Source organism: Antedon mediterranea, chromosome 5 (genome assembly GCF_964355755.1).
Source record: "Antedon mediterranea chromosome 5, ecAntMedi1.1, whole genome shotgun sequence".
NCBI lineage: Eukaryota > Metazoa > Echinodermata > Crinoidea > Comatulida > Antedonidae > Antedon > Antedon mediterranea.
The window spans coordinates 16,263,858-16,285,209 of NC_092674.1; the positions used below are offsets into that span (position 1 = coordinate 16,263,858).

General features: G+C 30.9%; 1 protein-coding gene and 2 long non-coding RNA genes across 3 annotated transcripts in view; all 3 read right to left on the reverse strand.

Annotated features, from left to right (window-relative positions):
* Positions 1-9,099: 9,099 nt before the first annotated feature.
* LOC140049741 (G-protein coupled receptor GRL101-like) lies at positions 9,100-10,301 on the reverse strand. Its single transcript, XM_072094691.1, has 2 exons — positions 10,279-10,301; positions 9,100-10,123 (listed from the first exon to the last, which is right to left on the reverse strand). Exons 1-2 carry the CDS (start codon positions 10,299-10,301, stop codon positions 9,100-9,102), a joined length of 1,047 nt encoding a protein of 348 aa, XP_071950792.1.
* A 379-nt stretch (positions 10,302-10,680) lies between these two features.
* On the reverse strand, positions 10,681-12,738 carry LOC140049233 (uncharacterized). The gene is made up of 3 exons (XR_011845217.1): positions 12,676-12,738; positions 11,275-11,349; positions 10,681-10,744 (listed from the first exon to the last, which is right to left on the reverse strand). It is a non-coding gene; the product is annotated as an uncharacterized lncRNA (long non-coding RNA).
* Positions 12,739-13,521: 783 nt separating this feature from the next.
* The window catches only part of LOC140048593 (uncharacterized), a 29,137-nt gene continuing 21,306 nt past the window's right edge, over positions 13,522-21,352 (reverse strand). The window contains exons 3-6 of the long non-coding RNA XR_011845096.1: positions 16,388-16,459; positions 14,886-14,918; positions 13,963-14,040; positions 13,522-13,549 (exon numbers count right to left, since the gene is read on the reverse strand). This is a non-coding gene — a long non-coding RNA (uncharacterized lncRNA). The remainder of the gene's footprint in view (positions 13,550-13,962; positions 14,041-14,885; positions 14,919-16,387; positions 16,460-21,352) is intronic.

Genomic DNA, 21,352 nt, shown 5'->3' on the forward strand with positions numbered 1-21,352 from the left:
TTATTGTCTTTTTTTATATTTATTTGTTTTTATTTCGACCGCGATTTTTCTCTGAAAATACAGACTTGTGAAACACGTATAGAAATCGATTTGCAGACCGCAAACATCCGATAAGAATGACGTAGGTTATCATACCGTATTTGGCTATATGGGGCGGGCGGTATGTAAATATGGATTTCGAATCAACCAATGATCATTTTGTTTCAAAATGAAAAAGATAGAGTACGTACAGTGCTGAATGTACGATCGAGACTGAACAACTGTTGAAATATAAAATCGTGTTGCCAAGTTGTTTTGTTTATTAATTGTTTAGTCCTGGCGCCCTAGGCCTCCGATCCTTCGTAGGGATACTCAACTCGTACGTATGACCTGCCAAATAGAACGCCAATAAGGTACATACCAACACCGACCGGCACACAACAGGGCTACACCGGCACACAACAGGGCTACACCACCACAAAGAACAGGACAGGGTATGGATGGGTGGGAAATAAATTAAATTATCTCCGCATAATAAATGATCCATTCAATGTTTGATTTGCGGAGAAGCTAGCCTATCATATCAAGACGAGTTTTCATGTTCTTGGGAAAAATCCCATCAAATATTTACCAGACTACTAGGCATATAAAATCATTTCTAGCTTTCAGAAACTTTCATCAATGTACCCAAGTACACATTGTCTAAACGTAATATAGCGCATGCGCATCGTCTTAGATGTTGAGTCTTTGAAATTCTGAAATATGAATATTAAAACAGTGTACGAGTGAGTAGCCAATCGCATGCAGCTGAAACGAGTCAACCGGATAATCGTATGCACCAAGAATTCTTGGTGTCAAACCACGTGACTTGTGCGTGTTTCCCCAGACGGAGTATCCAAACTCAAGTAATACATGTATGAAACGCCATATGTGCAAAAATATTTATATTTTTACTAATATTAAGACAAAACTCCGTCTGGAGCCCAGACTAATGTTATACCTGAGGTTTGAACGTAGTATTCTTCATTATTATACTAATCCGCCGAATAATTACCAGCTTATACAGAAGCTTAATTTTTATTACGGCTACCCTTTGACGCCTCTCATTGTTTACTCTGGATTTTCTAATTTGTATTCAAAATGTATGCATTTTACTTTGAAGTGCTTACATCGGTTTACATTAGGGATACTGTACCTACAATTCCCATTGTATCATGCGGGATACTGTACCTACAATTTCCATTGTATCATGCGGGATACTGTACCTACAATTCCCATTGTATCATGAAGGATACTGTACCTACAATTCCCATTGTATCATGCGGGATACTGTACCTACAATTCCCATTGTATCAACGTATTCGAGATTGTCAACGTTACACCAACCTGAGTCTGCTAATTTCCAGTTTATTGATCAGTATAGTAACGTAATTGTTATAAAACGTCACACGCCTTAACAGTTTGTCCCCATATACTGTAGCTTATGTTGTCTTCAATTTTTGTCTCCAATCCAAGTACACTTTTGTAATGAAAGTCCTACAGTTAAGTGTTAATGTATAGCCCATGATGGAGTAATGTATAGTTCTTCCATAAGCTTCCTAACTACATGAATACAGTCAAGATAAAAGCGTCAAATTTATATCTTATTTGTTTTGTGTAGGCCCTATTTGCATTGTATTTCAGTAATAAACGGCTACTAACATAAGGGCCTGTTTCTATTGAAAAATAAAAAAAGAACGGTTTTCTTGGAAACCGGTTTCGGCAGTTGTTTTCGTAGGGTCTTCCTTGGCTTTTGCGCGCGCGCGCGGTCATTTTCTCTGCATGGTCTTAGCTTTAGAAACCCATCATTAGAGGGCGACATCAAAAACAATGATACAAAATTTGTTTTCAGGTATTTAGATTTTGTTATTGGTTATCCGCACTTGGCGGATAACCCCTTGTTATTGTCAGGATCTTTTTTTTTTTGGTTATCCGCACTTTCTCCCATATTTTGATATTTGATAGATCAATCAATTATCTTTCGCATGATTTACCATTTTAAAATGTTTTATTACGCCATCATACGCAAAAACGTGAATAACTTGGGTCACTTATTTTCATCATTCCAATAAATTTTAATTTGTTATAGCTCCTCAGAATGAAAAGTGATTAAAACGTTTTCTGGAAGCTGTTGAATTGTAGATACGAATTCATGTACAATGAATTATGCGCATCGGATGTTGTGACGTCATCATATTGCTAGTTCAATTATATAAGTCGTAATTTCATATTTTGCGTCATATGACATTTAAAAGAACGCGCTCTCATATTCTACGTATCCTAATTTCTTCAAGACGTTGATATGTTGTTGCTCAGATAATTTCCTTCCAAAATTGCTATCTACGTGTTTCATTTTAATGACGTCATCATGTTAAAAATTGGATTAAAAGATGGTTCATCTATGCTACACTGTATAACATATAATGTATCTTTAAATACTGTTATAATACCGCAATGATATAGGTACAATTCAGCATAGACTTGCCCCAAGTCTTTTTTTTATTTATTTGTTTTTATTTCGATTTTTGTCTGCAAAAAATATCCAAAATCAAGTAGTATACGTATGAAACGCCACATGTGCCAAAATATTTATCTTTTTACTAATATTAAGACAAAACTCCGTCTGGAACCCAGACTAAATTCAGCACTATAAACATATGTAACTCATGTCTTAGGATGGCATAATAATTGTCGGCCTTCATATAGTATTTGCATGTTGCGTGTCCGCTGATAACCCGAACTCGTCAAAGTGACGAGTTCAAATCTAGTTCTTATTCTCCTTTCTTTCCACGAATTTTGTTGCGCGTGTATCTCTAAATCTTCTCAACATAACATTTTTTTTGTGTCTTGTGTGGGTTCGTCCCACTTTTATTATAGTTCTCTGTTATAAATATAATAATATATATATACTGTATGCACATTTATATATTTCTCTTATTTATAAGGTACATTGCTAAAAAAATACATATCTTTTAAACAGTATATACATAGGCTAAGATTATTTTGATGTTAAAAAGAAACCACATTTACATTCATATACATTTTTAAAAATACAATTAGTTAAAATATGTCGATGGCAATAAAATGACGATAAAAATTGATTTAAAAAAAACGTACTTATGAAAAAGTAATTATTATTGTTTTATTCTGTTCGTGTCCGTGTCTGGGTAGAGAGGCTATAAACTCAGGGCAAGAATATAAAGTATCTTCCCTTTTCACCAAGACAAAAATGGATGAGATGAAAACGAAGAATGCAAAAGCTTGAAAAAAGGGTGTTTAGAATGGATAGGATGGAATGATATATATATAATGAAAACCGTAAGGTTAGAGTCTATACAAAGTCTCAACATAACATTGTATAACTTTATCAGAAGATTGGCCTCTATCTGAAGATGTCGTAATTAGGTTTCCGGTCCCGTCCGTGTTGCGCAGTGTAACATACGCATGATTATACGATGCGTTTTTTTTTATTAGAGGGCTTAAATGCAAATTAATAAAATATTCAAGGTATAGGCAAGTTATTTTGCAATTCTTAACATGGGGCGACATTAAAAATATATAGATACAAATTTGTTTTTGGTATTTAGATTTTTTTGTTTATGGTTGTTTTCATGGTTTTTTTTTCAGTTTTTGTCGGTAATTAGACTGACCCAAAAATACAGTTCAATAATTATATGATTTGTGGGCCGGAGATTCAAATTCAATACATAAGTTCGGCACAATTGCTGTACTTTTGCACATAACTTGAAACCGCTGCTGCAAATAAAGATTACCACCGCGCAATGCCGAGAGGGTGAATGTTTTTAATTGGGTTGAGATTGAGTTGCGAACAGTACCGCCCAATATTATCATGTTGCAAAAAGAAGACAAATGTTAAGTATTACGTGAGTTGACGACTACCATATGCGGTTGTGGTATCATATGTTCTTCCATACCGCATAGTCAAAATGAGCGAAATAAATATTTCATCAGCGGCACACTAATGATGAATTTGGTGTATGGACTGAACGTCATCGTTATGCACCATTATTTGGACAAGACTGCTAATTAGTAAAAATGTTATGTAAGTATTTCTCTATCGCCTCTTGATGTTTACCTATGTCTGGCTGGTTAAGGCAGCTATGGCCAAATTTGTATTATTTTTCTTTTATATTAGATTAAAGATCCATCAAAATAAACCCATTTATTCACCTAGTTAATAAATATTTTGCATTATTCTGTAAAATCAGGAGTTCGTTAGTTAGCTGGAAAGCGGAATCAAAAGTGTTCCAGTTTATCTTCCTGTAAGAGCATAGAGCCATGCTGTACAGTATAAAGTAAGGTATTACAGAGTTTATGGAAATAGCATAATGAAATTCAATGTCTAATGCTGTCATGCATTGCTAACATTTACAAAGATTCTGATATCTTATATATAAAAGAGAAGTAGTACAGTAGCAGGAAAATGGAAGATGGCAACTTCCGTATACGAGATGCAAGACCGGAGGATTGCGCTGCGATAATGAAGATGATTGTGGAATTAGCAGTGTTTGAAAATTCAGAAGATTAAGTAGAAAACACTACTGAAGGTATACTGCACATTACATTAAAAATGAAATTAAGGAGTAGTGTAGTATAGGTATATTAAATAGGGTACACTATTGTAACATAGTCATAGTCATATATACTTTATTGTCCATTTAAAAAACAGAAATGTGATTTGAAAACTGGCAAAATACAAAAATATAAAATACAATTTACAAGAACACACACAAAAAGTTAAGAGGCTAAAAATTGTTAAAATTAGATAAAAATTATCGGTTACATTTTACCTTTGTACTCTGGAGTTATATAAGTGTATAGCATTAGGTACAAACGAGCACCTAAACCGTTTTGTTTTGGTATTAAGTGCACGTAGTCTTATGCCAGAATTCATGAGAGCAAATTGTTTGTGAAGAGGATGTGTTTCATCATCAATGATACTTTTTACTTTTTTAACACATTTTCTTTATACAAGGATTCAACATCAGGTAAGTGCTCTCCTACTAGTCTAATTGCTCTATTTCCTATTCGATTAAGTTTAATTTTATCTTTTTGCATTGTATTACCATAAAAACAAACATTACAAAAAAGTATTACACTGAGAATTACAGAGTTATAAAACAATTTAAGTATAGTTTTGTCAAATTGTAGGTACTTCATTTTTCTTAAAATAAACATCCTTTGGTTGGCTTTGCATGTGGCTTTATTTACATTATTTATCCAATTTAGCTTATTGTCAATTATACAACCCAGATATTTGTACTCATTTACTACTTCAATCTCATTTTCATTTATAATCAGAGGTTCTAAGGGTTCTTTAATTTTCCTAAAACATTAACATTACTAAAATAAAGCACAAATTACCCATACATGTCCAGTACGGATTAGTGAGGCTTTCATCCCAGGACCATTTTGGCCCTGGGCATTTTGACCATATTTAGGAAATCTCAAGCCAGTAGCAACCCTAAACGATTTAACAACCAATAGATTTTAATATACTTTTTTTCATGAAGAAAACAATAACAAACAATAGGCTATTCTACTGAGATTTACAGTACTTTATTCACTTTACATGCACAGTGATTTTACCGCTGGAACTAACCCATGGACGATAATTTGATCACTGGATGAACTGCCATTTTATGACTGCTGGGTCTTACGCACGGACTGGTTAACCAACTTATAGTATGACCCTGCTGTAATGTAAACACTATGAAGATCCAATTTAATATCAACGGCGCAGATCCGTTTTTAATAGTGGGTGGAGGACGTATAAAAATGAAATACTTAGTGAGCAAAGCGAGCACTATTAGGCTGGGGACCGCCAAAGGCCCCCAGAAGCTGGCTCTTTGAATAATTTTTAGATCGTTTTAATCGATTTTGTGATCACATAAAAATCCCGCCCGGAAGAATATTATTTTGGGTACACACTTTTTAGGCACTGGTCCTGATGCGCCACTGGTTATATTCACTCAAAATCTATTCTTAATAGATACTGAATTTTCTGAAATTTCATACGATACGTCATGCATGTCAAAGAAGTCTTACTGTCTATTTCATTTCAACAATTTAATCTGCGCCGGTGTTTAATACTATAAGGTTTGTGCAAAAAAGTGTACATAATTAAAACTCGCACTTGCACACTTGTCTTCTGAAATGTAGCTTTCCTGTGAGATGTTTATTGAACTTGTTAAAACTCTTGTTTTTTTTAGGTCTACAGAAGGATATACTTGAACCAGGAAGCATTGTGTCTTGCATAGTAGCGGAATATAAAAGCCCAGAAGTAGAGACATTTGAAGTAATTGGTTACAGTGTTTTCTTCTATACATACAGTACTTGGAAGGGAAAGGTGGTTTATATGGAAGACCTATATATCATGAAAGAGTTCAGAGGTAAATGACCTACTAACTGACCTATGACCTACTTCTAACTGACCTTTAATGTACCTGAATGCATCCAAAGATTTTGATTGGTTTCAATCGGTTAAAATTAAGCTGATGTATTTCTAACTATGTTATTATTATTTTTCACTGCTGAAACTGAACATTCTTAAAAGTTGAAATCCAACCCAAACCAAAAAAAATGGTTTTGATATTTAAAAAATTCTTTCTGTTAATATAAACCAAATTTCAATAAAAAGTCAATTAGCATGTCACAAAAAAAGAAAATATAAATGTTATTCTTTACTTAAATTTTATAGGAATAGGTTAAGGACGAATTTTGATGAGAAGGGTTGCTGAGGTAATTATGTCAAAAAAATAACTAAAAAACGTGAATAAATGAATATATTTAATATAAATAATTTCTAACTCATTATAATTTTTTCAGATTGGTTTAGAGAAAGGTTGCCAGAGAATGCAGTGGGCAGTGCTGGGTTGGAATAAACCAGCAATTAATATGTATAAAACAATCAACTCAATAGATTTAACAGCAACTGAGGACTGGCATATGTACACAATGTTTAAGCCTCAATTGTTAACATTTGTGACTAATTCTTAATTTTTCTATTTAAACACAATTTTCATTTTAGAAATGTTAGTATAATAATGTAATATTGTAATGCCTTTTCAACATGTTCTGCTTGCTGCTTTCCATGTGGCTACGTATGATTCGTTTACACCAGACATGTGGCTACGCGCATATCACGTTTTCGTCATGATTAATTTGCCGTATCAGACTGGAGCATGTGTGAAAGACCATTCATTAGTCTGGTCAAACTACGGTTTGACCTAGACAAAATTAGAACAGAATTTATTTTTGTTGTGCTTCCTAACAGTAAGACCCATCTGAACAACATATGAAAAATGGAGAAAAAGGGAAGATGAAGAAAAATTGCTAATTTGCATATAACTAAAATGGCCGTTTTCTCTCAATTTTACACAAATATCAGTATTAAAGCATCCGATTTTGGCAAACATATATTTTGCAAGAAAATCATGGAGATGTTTAAAAAATAAATTGTTACACTTTTAAAAATCCAAGATGGTTTAAAATATACTTCAAATATGGCTGCGATTTTTCTTATCCTGTATAAAACACCAAATCAAGTCTTTCACAATTGTCTGTCATAGGTCGTAGTCACGTATAGATTTTGCTTTTAGAAGCAGTCCTCATGAAACATTCATTTTCAGTATTAATATTGTAAAGTTTTCAAAGTAAAAGTTGGTCCTATTATCACCAATGGGAGTTTACGAATTAGCTGTCGCATTTATAAATTCCAAAACAAAAATGAAATACTTAGATTCAACAAATATTATTTAATTTTACTTTATTGATAAAATCAGATTTCTTTCTTCTTCTAACAATGTTAGACAACTTTAATCATGTTTAATGAAGATTGAATTATCATGTATTTAGAAGATAGGCCTACTGAAAGTTTTTCAGACAAAAAATATTTATAAAAAACAAATTACCATAGATGTAAATAGATAAAACTCGCGTTATTCACCAAACTAGTTACCAATTAACAATAATTAACTATTAATAAATAAATTAGTTTGAATCTATGAAACATCCACATATCAATAATGAAATTACTAACTTATTAGGAATAGATGAATTTCTTTAAAGCTCAGGTACAGGCATGAATTTTAAATATAATATCTGGTTAATTGTACATAAATCAAATATTTGTAACAGAAATCAAGACGAAAAACCATGAATAATAATATGGTCAAATACAAAATTTGGCAAAATTCTGCCAAAAAAAAAAACAGGAAGACTTTTTTTCAGTAGTTAGGTAGTTAACATAATGTAATAACATGTCTGGTGACTCCCTAGAAGGTGAAAAAAGATGGTGGATATACGGTGGATAATTTTTGCTATAGCATGAAAATAAAATTCTGAAGTTGAATAAAAATACCAGAAATGTAAAATTCAAGTTATATTACCTATATTTATTCATCTGATAACATTTTTTACCACATCGTTTATTTTTCATAGCTTTTTAAAATGCCTCTCTATTTTCAAAATTTGTGTACAAAGGAATAGAGATTTTACTGTGTAATTTGAACTATCCCCCCACTGATAAGAAAGTGCTTATTTTCAACAAGCTTGTGTAACACAAATAAAATCCCCAAAATTATGAAACATAAGGGAAACTATAGATCGATAATTATTGGAATGTATGATCAATAGAAATTTTTTGCCCACACCTGGCCTTTAAAATCGTGACAAAACTTAAAATAAATTAAATGAATTATATATACTAAAATCTTGACAATTATAAAACAACATTACCAAAATACATTGATGAATAATTTAAATGTGCATATAAATATACTGAAATCTTGAAAATTAAAATTATCAAACTACATTGATGAATTCATTAAATATTCTACAATCTTGACATAAATAAATTCTTAAATCATTTTAGCACAAACAAAAATATGAATTGTACAAGAATTAAGATAATTGTATAATAATAAAAATGCTTTTAAATGATATTAGTAAAAAGTTAACAAGTTTAAATTAGATAAAAATATGATTAAAACAAAATCAAAACAGAGAGTTATCAATTGCAACTCCCTGATTAGTGATTGAATTCAATAAATAGCCAAATCACAATGTATTAAGTGGAATCTGTAGAGGTGCCGGTTGACGCACTTTGCACTTAAACATATAAGCAATTGTGTAAAGATACGGATTGACTGAGGAGTTGATGGGTATGATGAATGTCGCTGCCCAAACATATATTTCATCAGGAATCGTCATCCAACCCGTCTCGGAACCAATTGCCATTACTATAATCGGGGCCCAGCAACAGAAATCAGTGAAAACTATCAGGCCTAGTTTTCTCGCCATTTTTAACTGTTCTTTTCTCTGCTGTCTTCTGTTGACAGTGGCCCCCGATCTCTTCACTGACAAGAAAATTGTCAGATAACTAAGTACAATTACAAAAAAGCCGACGCCATTAAAGGCAACAAAAATGGCAACAGCATACTCCCAACCTGGCCACCGACTTCTGGTTAAAGGTAGTGCAAGGCACACACTTTCCTTTCCATAATAATTGTCACTAAAATACGATAAGTTTAATTCATTGGCTGTCACTGGAAGAAAACTCAGCACAATCCAGAATAGCCATCCGAAGCTGATAATGATTCGACATTTTGTACGATTGAGGCGTTTCGTACTAAATGGATTAACAATGTTAATAGCTCGATCCACACTCAGCAGCATCAGTGTAAACACTGAACATTGCCCAGAGAGTGTAGAAATAGCCCCTGCAAAACTGCAAAGAACACTATTTCTCCAAACTCTGGAAACCTTTCCGTATCTTCCTCTGTAATGTATATCCACACTCGCAATGATGATCAGATAGACTGCCATCAGCAGGTCAGACACGGCGAGGTTGGTGATAAGTGTAGTTTGGACTTTGTTAACATTGTTAATATCATTATCTTTTTTAAACTTTCGTGAAACGATAACAACAACATTCCCAATGACCGAAGATAACCCGATAATCATCATCAGCACACGGAGAAGTTCATTTTTTAGCAAGTCTTCACACGATGCAAATGCATCTGAAGGTTCGCAGACATCGATGGCGCCCACAAGGAAACAGAGACTAGAGTATTCCGAGTACCTAAAAGAATCAAATATAGCAACATAATAAGTGATAAGTTATTATTTTGTTGTATCTTAAAAGAAAATGTTATTATATTTTCAGAAATTTTTAAAAATACTCAAGAACCAACATTCTTAAGTTTTGAAATTTGTGCACATTTTTAAGTCACCCACCTGCATTCTTGAAATACCCACATGCAACTAATTCAAGTTTACGTGTCTCCCTTTTATTTTCCAGTCCCGAACTGCGACTGGATTAACAGAATGCTCCTGTGACTTAAGCACAAATTTAGTGGCGCATTTGTGAATTTCAAAAACATGCAAAATTAAATTTTGAAAAACAAGAGAGATCTTTATCGTCGTAAGTTTCCACTATCATCATGTTGATTGTAAACTAGTCCGTGTGGTGGCAGTCTTTCACAGATGGTTTTGGGGATTAGTAAAATACTTTTATTTCTATTTTTATTTTTTTTTTAACTAGATTTTTTAATTTATTTTTTTCAACAATTAATTTATTTTTACCAGGGAGTTACTTGGATTTCCCAAATTGTGAAAAATCATTACTTACAATTCGTTTAAGCTTATCAATTGTTGAAAGGTCCTATCCCTGTAAACCTGTATCTTGTTGCCTTTTAATTTTCTAAAAAAACAATAAATTCAAACTCAATAAGTTTGTTTTAACACTTCTTAATTCCTTCATTACTTAATATATATGCTGTACATATTAACATTTCTTATTTTAATACTGTACAGAAGGAATAATAAGTTTAGATTTGTGTGTGTGTGTGTGTGAACAACACAAATAGGTTAATGCTAAACTATCAAACTTTATGTGAAAACCATATGGACACAATGATATCATATTACTAGCATATTCAGCACATCACACATTTTGTCCTTGTGTAGATTAGTGTTTAGTTACACATTGCACTGATTATATAAGCATGTTCTCAGTTGCGAATCCATGATATCCGAAATGTGGAACACTATTGAATTTAGTGGTAAATCACACGCACTAATATTGTTAATAATAATTCAATTGAGGCAGTCAAATGGGAATGTTCCCCCTGATCCTGATACAAATCAAATCAATTCAGGTCATCATAATTATGTGTTGTGGACATTCAGGAAGGCAATATGCAAATTATATCTTACATAATGTTAACTTACAAAATTAAAAGTGATGAAGCAAAAGAAGAGAATGCCTCAGGATCTATGGTAGTTATAGCGTTGTTATCTAAGTTCCTGTTTAAAGATAAATTAATAGACATTTAATAAATATTTGTTTATTGAAAAATATGTTTTATTTAAAAATGTTATGTCCCCTATCAAATCAGACTTTGAATAGGCCGTTTTGTTATTTTAATAAAGTTATTCACTTCCATAGAATAAAAAAATTTAAACAATATAAAAAGACAAAGTAAATGGTTAAATTCAACAATTTATTTTTTGCTTAATATATGTATATTTTTTTGGTCAAAGTGAACTTAAATATTTATGTGACAATTAAAAACATTGTTTTTTTAAATATTTGGACAATGTATCTTTAAGACTATATTACGATTTAAAATGTTATACTGAGAGTAAAAAGCATTCCTGCTTGAAACTACGGTAGTTATTATACAGTAGAGGTAATGATGAAAGAAAAGTCTATCTGGAGCTGACTACACCACAGACTCATTCATTCATTCATTCTTTATTTAGCCTTTAAAATCGAAATACATTTAAAACAAGGTAACAAAAACAAGACAGGGTGGAAATCTAAGGAGGCAAGGATAAGCAAAAGCAATTAAAATCGCTGTAGCTCGCAGGCTTGCTTATCCATCCTTAGACTAAAAATAAAATAATTTATAGTAATTAAAATCATATAATAATATATAATTTGTTTGATTCAGTCTTATGGTAAGATTTCATTCTTTTTAAAGTCACGGAAATATCTTTAAATCAATTAATCAATTATAATTAATGTTGTTCATTCGAATTCCATTGACTGACACAGGTGTTTACTCAATGTTTGTTAGGGCAGTCCATGAAATTCAGTATTAACTGGAATAATTATATATAATAACCATAATTTAGGAAGTATTGAAAAAAATCTCCAAATGATTTCAAACATTGGTACCAGTGTTACAGCAATGTTAGGGCAGTCCATGACATCCAGTATCAACTGGAATAATTAGAATAGTTCTAAAACCTTAAATGATAAATAATACAAATTAAGTTAGTTGCAAATCATCTATTGATTTAATATAAACACTGCATTTACTCCTTTTATTTTTGTTTGTTTTCAGTTTATAAGTTCCATTTACAGCTTTGTTGGCAACAAAAACCACTCCGCTACTAAGTCTCAAGCTTTACTTGCCCACCCTGTAAATGTTTTGCTTTATCCTAGAGAATAGTAACCCTTTTATAGTACAAAAGTGTTATTTCAGGCAAGTCGACCAGTGGCTCCAGGTTCATCATCATAAAATAGGCATAATTTTACAAACATTTAATTGAAAGATTACACTATAAAATACATATTGTACAATGTAGTGATTTGGGATAAATTTGTTAAGATATTATACTCACAGTTCTGTCAATGCTGTCAAACCATTAAATGCATTTGCTGGCAATTTCTTTATTTGGTTATTGTCCAACCTCCTAAAATAAAGAATACACAGTCAAAAGAAATTAAAATATATTTTGTACGATTTTCTTTTCCTATGACTTGTTTTAGATATGGTCCATAATACGTCAGTTGAAACCTCCTGTGGACACCACTTGTAAATGTACACCTCATAACGGATACTCACATAAAAGTCTGTGTGTCCTTTTTATTCAATATAGTGCATTGGTAAGTACCATTAGGGAAGAGTGGAATTACTTTCCCTGTTACCATCTTAAATCATCTCAAACATTTCCATAAGAGGACAGGAAAAACATTTTATTTGTATAGATAACTTCTAAAAACTGTTTATTTTCTAAAAATAATTTTAAATACTGAAATCTATGTTACTTTACTTTAAAATAGCCTTTATGTTGGAGAATTAGACGCTATACATTATTTGTTATAGTACAAGATTAAATTCATTCATTCATTCATTTTATTTGGTCCAATATAAAAATACATCAGAAATTCCTCTTATATACACTGCAGAGATAATAACAATATACGTACATGCAGAAAACAATCAATATAAAAAATCACTGATAAAATATCAATTCTAATTCTCCGACTGGGCAATTATCACAAAATTTAATGCAATATTGTGTTTTGTCTGATTGTGAAATCTACTTTTGACTTACTGTATAACAAAATTTAAACATGAACTCATTTTTTATGTAGTAATTCAATCATAATTATAAAGTACATATCAATAAAAATACTCACAGCAATGTCAATGCAGTTAAACCAAAAAATGCATTTGCTGGCAATGTGCTTATCTTGAAATCTCTCAACCACCTTCAAGATAAAACAATTTAGTATTAACCAAGTAGCAGACCATGTATTAAGAAATATACCTGTATAGACTCTACATATGCCATTATTCCCAATATGGACACCCCTCGAAAGGAAAATGGAATAGTCCAGGCGCCGTAGCGGGCCGTACAAACGTCTCTCACGCATGACATCGTCCTCATATTCCGAGATCCACGTGATCACGGCGAGGGGAGGCGGGAGGGATTGCTATACAGTTAGGTATCTCACTTATAGACACCACTGTTGGTTTGTGTAATCATATACCATCTTGTAAGTGGCCATGTTTTTTTGTTGGTTTTAGTTTGGAACAAAATTTTTTCAAAAACTTTCTAAAATTTAGTTTTATTTGAAATTTCTAGAAAGTTTGTAGGAATTCAGAGTAAAAAAATACTCACAGTTGTGGCAGTGATGTCAACCCATTAAATGCATAGGCTTCCAGTGTACTAATTTGATTAGTTTCCACCCATTCAGGACTAAAGAAAAGGAAAGTTCAGTAAGAAAAAATTGCAGTATTTAAAACTATATATACTACTATAAACTATAATTTAAAACCATTAGTTACCATTAAAGATGAGATCTAAGAATTCTAATTCTCCGACTGGGTAATTATCACAACATTTAATTCAAAATTGTGTTTTGTCTGCTTGCTTGTGAAATGTTACTTTTCTTTGTTTTCCACGGGATTACACTGTAGTGATATAGGTGGACTACATTATACATCACAATTCAGTTATTTTTGTAAACACACATATCCCCCCCCCCCCTGTTTTTTAATGGTGGTGGGGGAGGGGATCCTGTTGTCACCGCTGTAATTCAATAAATGAAACAGGTACTGAAATGGTACTGAATGATGCTTCATTTTATGAAAACCACATAAAATAATCATGATTATTGAAAGAAAATTAGACATTGGTATAAGAAATGCATTAAAAAAAAGTAGAATTAACAAAGCAATTTCAATAAATATGTAAATAATGTTTAGGTAAGTTTTGATTTTTAAAGAATAGGTTTAAGCAGCAAGACAAGAAATATGATATGAACTAACTTTAATTTAATAGCCTTGTTTTGTTCACATTCATTTATTCATTCATATTCAATATCATAAGTAAAAAATAGACATTTTGTTCTCATAGTACACTGTTTAAGCTAAATTATGTTACAAAATAAAATATAACAGTTTATTATATCTCAACCGTATGTTGTAACAGTAAATAAAAATATAATTATATTTTATTTGTATTACCAACTGAATGGATCTTTTAAAGGGTAAATTATTAATCAAAAGAAATTCATAAGAGTAACTATAAAAAAAAAATACCTGTAATCAATGATTTGCCCGACGTGCAATATCCTTCAAAGTAAGAGAAATACAAAGTAATTGTTATTATAAAAAAATATATATATATATATATTTTGATAATTCAAAACAAAATAACTACATAAACAAAATGTAGTAAATCTTACTTAAATGATATTTAAATTGTAAAATATTATTTTACAACTGAAAATTTATTTTGATTTATTATATTATCTTACAAAAAATTAAAAAAATTCATACTGAATTCATTAAAAAGAAGTTGTTTATTGTCGTGATGTGGTTTCCCGATTAATCGTACGATCAAAACGGTACTGGGTATGATTAAAAAGAAGTTGTTTATTTTTGGGGTTGGGTGTGGGGAGTGGTTTAAACTTATAATCACATAATAATATAATTATATATTAATTATTTTGTTATAGTTGTCCTACAATGTAAAATACAATTTCTAATTTAACTTTTTAATTAAAACTAAATTGTAGTACAGTAAATACATTATACTGCATGTAATCCATCTATTGTATACTTTAGTATGTCAAAATATAATATGTTAAAATAAAAATTTGGTAAATATATTTTAATAATTTATTTCCTAAAACAAAATGTTTACACCAAATTCAAATCGTTAGCAACCATAATAAATGTATTATCTAATATGTAATACAGATTCAGTTTCAATTGTTATATCTTACAAAATTAAATAGTTCAATCATGGTGTATACATTTAAAAAATGTTGATTTTAAAATTATTTGAAATAATTTGATAAATTTAAAAATGTTGATTTTAAAATTCTTTTTCTGTAAATAGTCGTAATGTACACATTAGTCCATTTTTACAATTGAACCTACAATGAATGCACTCCATTGTATAAACATTTTAATGTCAAAATATAAAATATATATGTAAATTTTAATTTTAAATCACTACATAAACAAATACTAATTATTTAGTAACATTTGTTATAATGATATTTATATTGTGACATTTACAATAAAAATTTATTTTGAATTATTTTTATTTTTAAAAAATAAAATTTGTGGATGGGAAAAAAAACTATTGATTTTTAAAGATATTTAAAAAAATAAAGTTCATTCATGGTGGATGAGAAAAAAACTATTAATTACTAAATTATAAATTACATTATTACTCTATTAGTGATGTCAAAATATGTTATGTTAAAATAAATGTGGTAAATATAATTATTTTAACAATTTGCAAAGTATAAGTAAATTGCTATATATCCAATCTGTTTTTACATTATTTTGTTGAAATGTCTACATATATATATATTGTGATATTGATTTTAAATTATTATGTATTATTAAACAAATTAAGTTCAAACTATTGATTTTTAAAGTTATTTATTACAAGATCACAAATTGTGAAATTATATAATAATATTAATCCATTATCATTGCTTAACCAACAATGTAAAACAATTTGTAATTTAATTCTAAATTAAACCAAATTGGTAAAAGTAAGCAAACATAAGCAATACACTTACAGTGTTTTCAATGCTGTCAAACCAGCAAATACATTGGCTTGTAATGTACTTATTTGGTTATAGTACAAATCCCTTAAAAGTAAAAAGAATGCACAGTATAAGTAAATCACAATATCCAAGCTGTTTTTAAATTATTTTAGTTTTTCTGTCACCTCAAATGTTGAAATGTCTACATTCCTGTACATTATTACTCTATTAGTGATGTCAAAATATGTTATGTTAAAATAAATATGGTAAATATAATTATAAAAATAAAAAATGATAGAATATATTCTATTATTAATGTGTAATTGTATTTCTAAATTAAAACCAAATAAATAAACTGATTGAAACAACATAAAATTACTCTAAACCATCAGCTGTAGTTCAACATTAACAACTGCACCCCCCCCCCCCCCTCTGGTCACTATTATCATGGACCTTTAAATTAGCATGAATCTATATAAATTCTTTCTTTCTTTGGTTGCAGAATATTTGTTGTATCAATAAACTTATGTTAAACCGATTCAATTTCAATTATTATCTTACAAAAATAAATAATTCAAACATGGTAGATACATTTTAAAAATGTTGATTTTAAAATAATTCTTTTTGCTATACATACAAATATAAAATATATATTTATATTTTAATAATTTTTTTCTCATAAGACAAAATTAATACATAAACAAATACTAATTATTTAGTAACATTTGTTATAATAATTAGGTGATCATTTTTAGAATAAAATGATCACCTATTGTTATTGTATAAAATCTTTATTGGTTATCCGCAACGAAGTTGCAGGATAACCTCTTGTGATTGTACGAAATCAACCTGTATGATTTTTGTGTAACGCTTTTCTCTAAAACTCGCAAACATAACATTTCGGTAACTATCTTAACATATTGACATTTACGTAACGTCGTCAAGCGAAGCTTTTCATGACGTTTACAATTGCGCAACGTGACTTACGCGCGATTTAACGATTTTGTCGTATTTAACATAGCTCGACAACCAAATAACATTTCAACTTGAAACTTTGCAAAAGTTTAATTTATATCATGCGCTAACTTTCTGTTGAAAAAAAATTGCGTGTTTTACACAAAGTTACGCGCGCACGCGCATTTAAAATTTCAAAATGCGCAAAATTAATTTATAATCAACTTTCTACGAGTTTCATGTCGTTTTAAGCATGTCAAAAATTCCCACGCGTGCGCACATTTTTACGTGTGCGGTGCGCACGTAGTATTGAAAACGTACTTTTTTCACGTGATTTATATTTTTCCAGCCTTTTCTAGTAATTTTACCAAATTTTAAACAATTTCGACTTAAAGATACGTCATACGAGCACGTCGAATTGGACAATTTGCGCGCGTTTTTTATGAAAAGGTTAAAAAATTCGTTTAAAATATGCCTTTTTTTAAACAGTCGTAATTTCTAAACTAGACGGTCAACTTTTTGTGGATGGCATATTCTGGAAGTAGATGAGTTGTAGATATCGGATCAGGTATTAATATGGCTAACCGGACATTGTGACGTCATCGTATGGCCACGCGAATATAAAATTTAGGATTTTTGTATCTTTCGTCATAGCTCATCACATTGAATAGAGCGCATCTCCACTTATCCGTTTTCCATTTTCACCCCGATTTTGATTTTGTCTAGGTCAATCAAGTATCTTTCGCATGAGTTAAAAATATTTTAATTTTTTTGACGTCATCATGCCTAAAAATTTTAATCACGTGTGGCATCAATTTCATCTTTACAGTAAATTTTAATCTGTTATAGCTCGTAAGAATAAAACTTGATAATCACGATTAAAACTTTTTCTGGAAGCTATTGGATTGTAGATACGAAATTATGTAAAAATGTTGCCAATCGGATGTTGTGACGTCATCATATGGCCAGTTAAATAAAAAAGGTCGTATTTTCATCTTTTGCGTCATAATTCATTACATTTAAAAGAGCGCGCATCAATATTTCACGTATTCAAATTTCTTCTACACGCTAATACGTTGTTGCTGAGATAATTTCCTTTCGGAATTGCTAACTTCGCGTTTCATTTTAAAACCGTCAACATGTTAAAAATTGTAATAAATAGCGGGTCCCGTAATTTCACCTATTCTACACTGTATGTGATATGGATACAGATTATACTGTGTATACTATATATGAATTTAAATAATAAAATTCAGCAATAACAACAGATCATATTCTTCAGTTCAGTTCATAATGCCAACGTGAACACTTCCTTTTGTCCTCAACCTATCCCCTTAATGTTAATGTTGCACCACTTGCGCGGCGGATAACCAAACTCGTCAAAGTGACGAGTTACATGTCTAGTTGGTTATCCGCAACGAAGTTGCAGGATAACCTCTTGTGATTGTACGAAATCATTGGTTATCCGCAACGAAGTTGCAGGATAACCTCTTGTGATTGTACGAAATCATCATCATCATCATCATCATCAACTTTTTATTGGTTATCCGCAACGAAGTTGCAGGATAACCTCTTGTGATTGTACGAAATCATCATCATCATCATCATCATCAACTTTTTGGTTATCCGCAACGAAGTTGCAGGATAACCTCTTGTGATTGTACGAAATCATCATCATTGGTTATCCGCAACGAAGTTGCAGGATAACCTCTTGTGATTGTACGAAATCATTGGTTATCCGCAACGAAGTTGCAGGATAACCTCTTGTGATTGTACGAAATCATCATCATCATCATCAACTTTTTATTAGGTGATCATTTAGAATAAAATGATCACCTATTGTTATTGTATGAAATCTTTATTCTTCTTATTCTTATTATTTATTTCTCTCTGTACAGATTTTGTGTAACAAATATCTCAAAAAGTTTAATGTTAATGATTACCAAAATTTCACAATGTCTTTCAAATACGTTAACTTAGTCCTAATAAGCTTTTCAGCGTGATCACTCATCCGTGACGTCACGTATACGCCATTTTGTGAAATCACATTATCAATCATATCTCCATAATTCATTATCGCATATTAATGAAAATCACTACACGTAAACTTGAGGTCAAGATAAAAAATATTAGCAAATAAAAACTCGGGCGTTTCAAGGTCATGCGCGTGAAATCGCCCGTTGAAATTTTAAAAAGCTCAAAATTTAGTTTTTATCAATTTAGAGCATGAAATAGGCCATTTGCGTGTTTCAAAAAATTACTGCGTAAAAACACATTTTTGCGCACGCGATTTTTAAAAAGGGTAAAAAATAAAATTTGATGTATACATCATATTCTACTCACAATCCTTAGTACATTCTCCGACTTTGAGTCCATTCCGACTTAAAATAACGCTATACGAGCACGTTAAAAATGACAAAATGCGCACATTAATTGTACAAAAGTGCTAAAAATGGTAAAAAATAAGGCCTTTTTAAAATGAATATAACTCTTCAGAATGGCAGGTGACCCCCAATTTTTTTAACTTATTATGGAAGCCAATAAGTTGTAGATATAAATATATATACATATTAGACGTACAAAATGGTATGACGTCATCAAATGGCCACTTGAATTTAAAAATTAGTAATTTTTATCTTTTTGTGTGGGTTATCACATTCAATAGAGCGCATCTCCGTTATTTGAGCCCGATTTTCGCACACATTTTAGTATGTGCTTGCTCAATTAATTATCTTTCTCGTGAGTTGTGAACATTTTTATTGTGATGACGTCATCACGCGTAAAAACTTGAATAACCTAGGTCGTGTAATTTCAGCTACACCATACATTTGAATATCTTATAGCTCCTTAGAATTAAAGGTGACCTTGAAGATTATAATTTATTATGAAAGCTGATGAAATGTAGATATGAATTCATATTAAAATTAAGCCTATCGGATGCTGTGATGTTATCATATGACCAGTTGAAGTTAAAAAGTAGTTTTTAAATTTCTTTAGTCGAAGTTATAAAAATTTCAAAGACCGCGCATTGCGCTTCTACGTGTCAAATTTTCTTCCAATCCTTATATTTATTTGCTCAATTCATTATCTTTCGAAATTGTCATCTTCGAGTTTATTTTGAAAATTCCATCATACCAAAAAATTAGAACACGATATGAGTCCCGTAATTTCACCTATGCTACACTGTATATAGATATACAGTATATACTGTACATATTGTATGACACATAGGTAGAACTCAGCACTATAAGTGTATATGCAATCATGTCATAGGATGGCGTACATCAACTTTTAACGATCGTATGTTAACGTACATGCATATTTAAAAAATGTTAATTTTATTAAAATGATAAAAATGATCACCTATAATTCGTCAAAGTGACGAATTAAATTGGTTATCCGCAACGAAGTTGCAGGATAACCTCTTGTGATTGTACGAAATCATCATCATCATCATCATCAACTTTTTATTCTTCTTCTTTCTTTCTGTATGATTTTTGTGTAACGCTTTTCTCTAAAACTCGCAAACATAACATTTTGTTAACTATGTTAACATTTTGACATTTATGTAACGTCGTCAAGCGAAGCTTTTCATGATGTTTACAATTGCGCAACGTGACGTACGCGCGATTTAACGATTTTATCGTATTTAACATATGTCGAAAACCAAATAACATTTTAAAGTGAAACTTTTCAAAAGTTTAATTTATATCATGCGCTAAATTTCTGTTGAAAAAAAATTGCGTGTTTTACACAAAGTTACGCGCGCACGCACATTTAAAATTTCAAAATGCGCAAAATTAATTTATAATCAACTTTCTACGCGTTTCATGTCGTTTTAAGCATGTCAAAAATTCCCACGCGTGCGCACATTTCTACGTGTGCGATGCGCACGTAGCATTGAAAACGTATTTTTTTCGCGTGATTTATGTTTTTCCAGCCTTTTCTAGTAATTTTACCAAATTTTAAACAATTTCGACTTAAAGATACGTCATACGAGCACGTCGAATTGGACAATTTGCGCGCGTTTTTTATAAAAAGGTT

What these genes read in the sequence shown, in the direction of transcription:
- LOC140049741 (XM_072094691.1), bottom strand. Translation starts at nt 10,301, where the DNA reads ATGTGGGTATTTCAAGAATGCAG. An exon ending in TGGGTATTTCAAGAATGCAG is followed by an intron (nt 10,124 to 10,278) that starts GTGGGTGACTTA and finishes TGATTCTTTTAG; the next exon opens with GTACTCGGAATACTCTAGTC.